Source organism: Felis catus, chromosome A3 (assembly GCF_018350175.1).
Source record: "Felis catus isolate Fca126 chromosome A3, F.catus_Fca126_mat1.0, whole genome shotgun sequence".
NCBI classification, from domain to species: Eukaryota; Metazoa; Chordata; class Mammalia; order Carnivora; family Felidae; genus Felis; species Felis catus.
The window spans coordinates 48,196,156-48,204,370 of NC_058370.1; the positions used below are offsets into that span (position 1 = coordinate 48,196,156).

Below are 8,215 nucleotides of genomic sequence, written 5' to 3' on the forward strand. Positions count from 1 at the left end.
ATGGGCATGACCAAGGTGCATATTTCTATAAGTAGATCATTTTTTTTAATGTATTTAGCCCCATATTCTTATATTTTCTAATATAGCCCAATGAATGTTACTTTTCCTTCCTCAGGTCCATGGTCTGATGGGCATATCTCAGGTTTCCAGGACAGGCTGCCCTTGTCCAGGTCTGAATACTCACACATATTACTCAGAATCCTTATGTATCTATTTGACAATGGCACTCCTGCAGCTCTGGGTCAGAGTGTTCCAAAGCAGACACCTCCATCAGCTGGGCAAGTCCTACAAGGCAGCCTCTGAGGGTCAGGGGAGGATGTCATAACATGTCTAGTAGGATTTTCACTAGGTGGTCTGTGTTCCCGGGCAGTTGGCATGCGAATCACTATGGGCTTCAGCGTTTGGGTTCAGAGTCATGAAAGAATCACCCAGAGGATGTTTCTGAGCACTGACTGATGCCTGACCTGGGAACAGGTTGTTTGCTACATGGATTTAGTCTCCACCACAAGCCAATATTAGTAGTTTTCCCCATTCTCATATTATAGATGAAGAAACTGAGACTCAGAGATTAACTGCCTCTCCTAGAGTCACCTAGCAAGGGATCTGAACCCAGGAGAGTTGGACTGCTAGGTGGTGCTGCTTCTCAAAGACAGGTCCTATTTATTTTTGAACATTTTAACCTTTATTTGAAATAATTTCAGACTTAGAAAAAAGCAACAAAAGTTGTGTGAATTTTGTTATATACACTTCATCCCACTTTCCCAAATGTTAGCATCTTTTGTAACTACAGTGAAATGGTAAAAACTAGAAAGTTAACATTGGCGCAATGCTATGAACTGATCTACAGACTTTCTTCACATTTCATCAATTGTCCCACTATTTTTTTTTTCTTCAGGATCCCATTTAGGGTCCCACCTTAACAAAAGTTTTTAGAATAGGAAGCTATTACAGCCTTCTGAGTGCAGGTGATGGGGTTCAGGACATACTATGCCAAAATGTGGCACCTTGGCGCATTGAAGATTTTAAGATGAAGGAGTTTTAGGAAATGGTGAAGCAGGAAGGATACTCTGACCCCCTCCTTAGCCCTCCTTCCTTGAAAATAAGAGACAAACCTCTCATGTGAAAGACACCCTCCTGGTACATGGACATGGAGGACATCCTTTTCTCTGGAGACACGGAATTCAGGGTCAAGAAGCCTGTATAAACAAGCCTTATAACTTCTTCACCATTCATTACCCCTAGTCTCAACTCCATTGTCTTGTTAATTCTTCACACATTTATTATTTCCTTGTCTACAGGGTATGCAAGCTTCTTGTTCTGGCCACTTCACATCCTCATTCTCTTGTGAAGTTTCCCATGTATATATAAAAGGTCAATTAAACCATGTTTTTCTCCTGCTAGTTAATTCTAAGGCCCAGCCAGAGACCCAAAGAGGGTAGAGGAGAATTTTTCTTGCTTGACATAAGTAGCACCTAACCTTCAGGGGGCCACATGATTAATCTGTGAATAAGGATCAGGGTTTATTCCTCCCTCACAGGGAGGCCAAGATTACCTCACAAAGCTCTGTTGGAGTCACACCAATATAGCAAGAGCTGGTGCCAGGGCCTGCAGGCACAGTGGGATCCAGCAGCCAGAAATCTGTGGTGAGAAAGGTGGCAGGTTAGTAAAGAGAACCTGTCCCTAAAGGAGGCACGGGGAATAGTTGATGGCCAGGTTAGACAGGTAGAGCCCACAGAAGGTAAATAGAATGTATCATGCCCTGTCCCATGTCCCTGATTCCTCATATCCCAGTTCAAATATTACCTTCTCTATAAGCCTTCCCCAATTTCCACAACTGGAACTTCTCTGTCCAATATGCTTCTTACTGCATAGCACTGTAAGGCTCTGTTTTGGGGGCTTTATTCCTCAATAGATGTGAGGGTAGGGAGAGGGTCTTGCCCATTTTGGCAAGGTGTTTAGAAATTATGCTTGTCTGAATAACTAAGGGAACCAAGCTGGTGTCATAAATATGTGGAAAATGTATGGACCTGAGAGTGAATTGGGCAACCACCCAGGGAGATTCCATGGGTTGGTCCTTTTGTTTTTCCTTTAATGTTTGTTTATTGAGAGAGAGAGAGAGAGAGAGAGAGAGAGAGAGAGAGAGAGAGAGAGAACACATGCATGCATGCAAGCAGGGGAGGGGCAGAGAGAGGGGGAGAATCCCAAGCATGTTTCACACCATCAGCACAGAGCCTGTCATGGGCTCGATCTCATGAATTGAGAGATTATGACCTGAGCCAAAATCAAGAGTCTAATGCTCAACCAACAGAGCCACCCAGGAGCACCACGGTTTGGTCCTTTGGTCAGATTATGGTAGAGCCTTGAAAGACGAGGTTGGGTTCTCAATCTCCATTTAACCTGGGAAAGCCCACTTGGCGAAGACTGCTGTAGGAGGGTGAGCGAGTTACAGCCTGGCCCCAGCCCGCCCTGGCAGGTGCAGCAGATAGGAGATTTCTGAGGCTGTGAGATGGGTGTTGGATGCTGGAGGAATCCTCTGTTGCTGTTGGCTGCTCTCGTCCTGGCAGCCAGGCTGGGTCACTTTCAAAGGTGGGAAGGCTTCCAGGAGAAGTCCACGAGCGTGAAAAACATGAATTCAACCCTCAAGTTCTTCATTGAAACCTACAACAATGCTAGCAATGACACCTACTTATTTCAAGTTGACAAGCTACTTCGAAGTCAGATGCAGGTTTGTGCCTCGGTTTCTCTGGATATGGGCAGTGCCCATTTGGATATGCGGGGACATGGTATGGCTCCCAGAGAGAACCAAGTGATAGTTTCACCAAGGCAGGGGGAGGCTTCACTTAGGATGAGCATGCTTTGCAGTTGTTTGGACCCCAGAACTGCCTTAGCAATGCTTTTGAATTGCCAGCCTGAGGACTGGAATGAAACTCTGTCACTCTTGGTCTAAAGTAAAGATGGCCCCTGAGGTTCTCAACTATTCTTCCTTGGGAAGAATTGCCTTTTTAATTCTGAAATTAGTCCTGCCAGAGTGACAGCAAATGAGGATGATTTTGTTTCTTTTAATGGTATGCTTTGTTAAAATATAAATATTCTCTATAGGTTCCCCCTCAACAATAGTTTTTCAATGCTCAGGGCTGTAGAGTTTGGAATTTCTAGCTGTATTCTACAGAAATCTGAAATTGTACAGAGGGTTTTTTTGGGTGGAGGGAAGAGGAGGAGTGAGGGATAGGCTTCAACCAGATCATTTCTCTTTTTATGTGTTTTGAATACAAAGCTTCTCTGAAATATATTAATCGGGAATGAGAGAGAAAAAAAGTTATTTGAAAACCACTTTTGTGGGTCCAACTGTCCCTCAAATTTACATGGTAAACTATATGTAAGTGAGGGCAGAGACAATAGCACATTTTAGTTCAATTAATACAATTTGGAAAAAAAAAAAGATTGACAGGAGAAAAGGTCTCTGGCCAGAGAGAGGGGCAGTGGGAACAGGAGGAACCAGCAAGGGTGGGGAACAGAGAGGGCTGGGCAGTGTTAGTGTGACACAAAGCATGCCTGACATCATAGTGTGTGGACATCAGCCTGTCCCTGTTTCAGTCACATACTTTTGCCCCAAAGTGGTGCTTATCAGGACCAAGAACACTGAAGTGACTTGGCCACAAGGTGGTGGCTGTTGACCAAAGATCTTGCCAAATTGGGAATCCCAGAAGGCCTGTCTTGTGGAGTCAGCCCATTATTATTAACAGTTAACTCTAAAAGAATAGTTTATGAGCAAACTTTTGATGTCATTCAAATGGATGAAAGAACAGCATGTGTGTGCCCCTTGGTGGCAGTGACCTGGGTTAAGGGTCCTTTTACCACATGATTACCTCTGTCCTAATACCTTACAGAGGGGTATAGGAGGTGGGCCTGGTGGGCTGCCTGCACCCAGGCTCTAGGTCCTCCTAATTGTGGGATCTTGGTCAAATGCCACCCATACTCTCCAGGCCTCAGTTTCCTCACCTGCAAGTGAGCAGAATGAGTGAAGCAGCACTCATGAAAATAATTGTCTTACTTGATCATTCTTCTTATTATCTAGCAGTGCAGTCTAATAATAAATAAGAAAACATTTTGCACACTGAAATGTTAAATTTTTTTTAACATTTTTTTTGAGAGACAGAGAGAAACTGAGCGTGAGCAGGAGATGGGCAGAGAGAGAGGGAGACACAGAATCCGAAGCAGGCTCCAGGCTCTGAGCTGTCAGCACAGAGCCTGACTTGGGGATCAAACTCACAAACCATGAGATCATGACTTGAGCTGACACTTAACCAACTGAGCCACCCAGGCACCCTGCACACTGAAATGTTAGTAAAATTCATGGCCAGTGTTTTAGATTTTTCATACATACAGAGCATGATGAAGGTCCATGTGAAAGCCCTGAAGGATGCCAATGCCTGGATGGAACTGTCCTTTGATGAAGAGCTTGGAGCCCTGCATCTGGAAGTTCTTCCAGTAGCAGATGGTGGAACCAGGATGCCAACACTACCCTCGGGCCTCCTTCCCCTACAACCACCCTGGGCTTTTCTGAGGACAGTTTCCTCCAGGGGCAGGGTGGGCACACTCTCCTTCCACTTCCACCCACCTGGGAGAGTGCCAAGGCTTCTCCTTTGGTTTGACCCAACACTGGGACAAGGAAGCAGGGAACTTCCAGGAGTTTCTCCCCTCCCCCAGGCAGAGATCTCTATCCTGTACATTGACTTGAGGGATCCAGCTATTTCCAACAGAGAACATGACTCACCAAAGCATTGATTAGAGTTTCATTTCAGGTTGTGGGTCCTCCCTGCCACAAAGGGCTTTCCCAGCCTCCCTGCCTGACACTTGACTCCACTTTTCCCAGACTCCCTGCCTGTGTCCTCACAGCCTGACACTTGAACATGAGCACAAGAAGACAGATCCCAACAGCTGGGAATAACCCTGGTGTGTGTTCTCCATGGTTTACACATTCACTCTTCTCCCCATTCTCTAGATGAGAAAACTGAGGGAGGTGGCAGGGCTTGGCCAAGGAGATAGAGTTGGCAGGGGTTAAAGCCAGAACTGTAGCACAATTCTGTTATCTTCTGTTGCTTTCCCCAACTCCATTGCTGCTTCAGAGTAATGTTCCCCACACTTTGCTAAAATATTTAATAATTCATAATGTTATTTTAAAATTTTCTTTGTGCATTCAGCGAGAAGCATGCTTCTCTTTAGCCTAGGCAACAACTCCTTGAGCAGTCACAATTATCTGGACTCTGTAGTTGAAGAGTTGGAGGCTGCTGGGCATTTGCTCAAAGGCAAAGTGTTAGTAGGTGGGGAATGAAGGCCCCAAATCAGTTCAGTTCCCAAGCCTGTGTTTTTCAGCTCTGTTGCTAAACTTCCATTCAGGTTGGTTGGGAAGGAGAGTAGGGAGGAAGAACATGGATGAAGCTGAGACAAGATGCACCTGTAGGTATTCTGAGGATCACGTGTACAGATGTGGTGGGTATTCTGGGACTGCTGGCAGCCAAGCTCCATGTCTTGCCTCCCTCATCCTGGGGATGCAAGGGAGATAGGTGAGAAGCCATCTGTGGCTGTAGCAGTGAAGCTGGTCCAGAGCAAGGGGCAGGGCTCTGCACATGCTGGGGATTGGCAGGGGCCATGCTGACTTGAAGAGGGAGCCATGCTTTTGGTGGATGACCTCTGGGAAGAGGGGCTGTGGTTCCTGGGGCTTTATCTCATCCTAGCCTTACTTGGAGAGGTCCAGCAACTGGATGCTTGGAGTCAATACTAATAGTGGCACTATTTCTTGGTAGCTGACGACTGGAGTGGAGTATATGGTCACTGTGAAGATTAGCCGGACCAAATGTGAGAGGAATGGCACAAGAAACCATTCATGCCCCATTCAAAACAAAAAAAAGCTGAAAAAGGTGTGTGGTGGCAGGGCCTTCTGATCAAAGGGGGAAAAGTAAAAATCTTAAAAGTAGACCAGAATTGGACATTGACAGCTTTTCCAGCTATGTGGATATGGGCAGGGTGAGGGATAGCCTGAGGGTCTCCTGATGCCACTGGAGGTACTCAGAGGTGGGAGGAAGAATGGGCAGTCTCCCCACCTGCAGCTCGTACAGCTTTGGCCACAGGCCTTCTGTCTCCTCTCCTAGTCCCATCCTGGTCCTCAAGTGGAAGTGGTTTACTTTCCCTGGCGATTTACTCTGTCTTGGCTCACACTCTCCAGGTCCCTGAGGATTGTCTAATTTCCGTCTCATCTTCCAACCTCTGCCCATCTTTTCTGCCTTTTCCCAGTTCCTCCTGGTGATACCACCTGCATGCTGGCAGACATGAGGAACCCTCTGTGCCTGAATGCAGGTGCAGGAGGACTGATGTCCTGCACAGACCTCATCCCCATGTCCTACTGGGCTGCAAGCGCTAGGCACACCTGTTCCAGGTCCCAAGTAACTGGGCAAGGAGCACCCATGGTGACATCCCTGTTCAGGCTGGCCCCACTCCGCCCCACAACATGACTGTGAGCAGATACCCCCACCCATGTGGTCAGGGTGCAGATAACAGTGACTGGTCCAGACTCCCCAGACAAGGGCTTGGGGCGAGGGCAAAACTTTTTGTTTACCTTCAAAAAGTGGTTTTCTTTCTCCTTCCACAGAGTTTCATTTGTGATTTTTTGGTGTACACTGTGCCCTGGATGAACTACTACCAACTCTGGAACAACTCCTGTCTGGAGGCTTGAATGTATCGGTGCAAAGATCTTTGATGAAAACTTAGATGGCCACCTGTGCACTTTCTATTAGACTTCTGAAAGGCCTCATTCCCTCTCAGCAGGGTCTCCACACACCCACTCACACTTGCACATAGTCACATACATGCATGTGTACTCACAATGCATGCAGACACAGGCACACTTACACATATGCAGTCTCACACACCCACACTCATGCACACACTCATATGCTTACACACTCACACTCACTCATGCACATGTTCAGTGGCCTTTAGGGGGCTGGTACAATTTGAACAGAAGGCTGTTAGCTCTTTGGAAGAAACACATAATTTTTCTACTTTGGCACATATCTCTGAGAGTTGTGATTCTGGCACATCCTGACCTCTGGCCTGAGCTTGCAGGATCTCTGTTTCTTCCCTACACTCTCGGTGACTTGCACATCTTTGTGAGTGTGGCTGAGGTCCCCAAGTTCACTAGTCCAGTAACTCAGTAGGAGGACCCCCAGGACACAGCATACAGTTGTACTCATAGCTATGGCTTATTACAGTGAAAGGATACAAGACAAAACCAGCAGAGACAAAAGGCTGATGGGGAGAAGTTTTGGGGAACTAGATGCAGGTTTCCAGAGTCCTCTCCTGATGAAATCACATGAATGCACTTAATTCTCCAGCAGTGAGTTGTGATAACATGTGTAAAATGTGTTTCCCAGGGAAGCTCAGCAGAGACTGAGTGCCACAGATTTTCCCTGGAGTGCACACATAGGGAGCCTCTGCCTAGCATGTGTCCAAACTTCAGACTTCCAGAAGAAAAGCAGGTGTGTGGCATAAATCACATTGTACAAACAGTGTAGACACATTAGGTCCTCTCATTACTTGGGGAAAGTTTTGTATCAGTGTAGGGAACTGTTTACCATCCAGGTTCTGACACTCCAACCAAGGCCAACTTTACAAGTGGGCCTTTCCAAGGACAGCAGTCTTGACTGGCTGTGTGAACTCTTTCCTTCACAGGGAGTTCCTGAGCCTCCCATGTGCTCAATGCTGGTGGAATGAGACTTATGGGGTCTTCCCTCATGTGACTCAGTTGAGCAGAGTAGCTCTACACTGGATCAGAAATGGGGAGCAGATGTGGGCTGAGAGCTTCCTCAGGGACCATGCCCATCAGCACACTCATAATGGCAACTTGAGAGAATATTTCCAAAGGGGAAGAGTTAACACACAAACTAGAACTTCAAATTCACCTGAGAGGCTTCAGGGAGAAGGGAGAGTGGAGGTGCAGTGTTAAAGGTGGGGAAATTCTCATGCAAGAGAGAAGCCCAGCTCTGCAAATCTAATGTCATTAAGGGCTGAGTGGGTGCCTGGCATGGGCCTCCTCTCCTCACTTTCTCATTTGGTTATCATGACAATCCTATGAAATGGCAACTTTCACCTCCATCTTACATGTGAATAGCCTCTCTCCAGATCCTGCCATCCTAGCTGAATTTGGCTTGTTTGTTGA

General features: G+C 46.6%; 1 protein-coding gene across 2 annotated transcripts; it reads left to right on the plus strand.

Moving 5' to 3' along the window:
• Positions 1–225: 225 nt before the first annotated feature.
• CSTL1 (cystatin like 1) lies at positions 226–6,764 on the plus strand. Of its 2 annotated transcripts, none has more exons than XM_003983840.5 (4): positions 226–1,659; positions 2,309–2,725; positions 5,805–5,918; positions 6,647–6,764. In XM_003983840.5, exons 2-4 carry the CDS (start codon positions 2,507–2,509, stop codon positions 6,728–6,730), a joined length of 417 nt encoding a protein of 138 aa, XP_003983889.3. In that variant the 5' UTR covers positions 226–1,659; positions 2,309–2,506; the 3' UTR covers positions 6,731–6,764. The 2 variants fall into 2 exon arrangements, with proteins under 2 accessions (XP_003983889.3, XP_044909877.1); XM_045053942.1 differs by lacking the exon at positions 226–1,659 and adding an exon at positions 1,715–1,738.
• Positions 6,765–8,215: the final 1,451 nt, after the last annotated feature.

Coding starts and splice junctions, on each gene's coding strand:
- CSTL1 (XM_003983840.5), top strand. CDS start 2,507: ATGGGTGTTGGATGCTGGAGGAATCCTCTGTTGCTGTTGGCTGCTCTC. Junction 2,726..5,804: donor TACTTCGAAGTCAGATGCAG/GTTTGTGCCTCG, acceptor ATTTCTTGGTAG/CTGACGACTGGAGTGGAGTA. Junction 5,919..6,646: donor ACAAAAAAAAGCTGAAAAAG/GTGTGTGGTGGC, acceptor CTCCTTCCACAG/AGTTTCATTTGTGATTTTTT.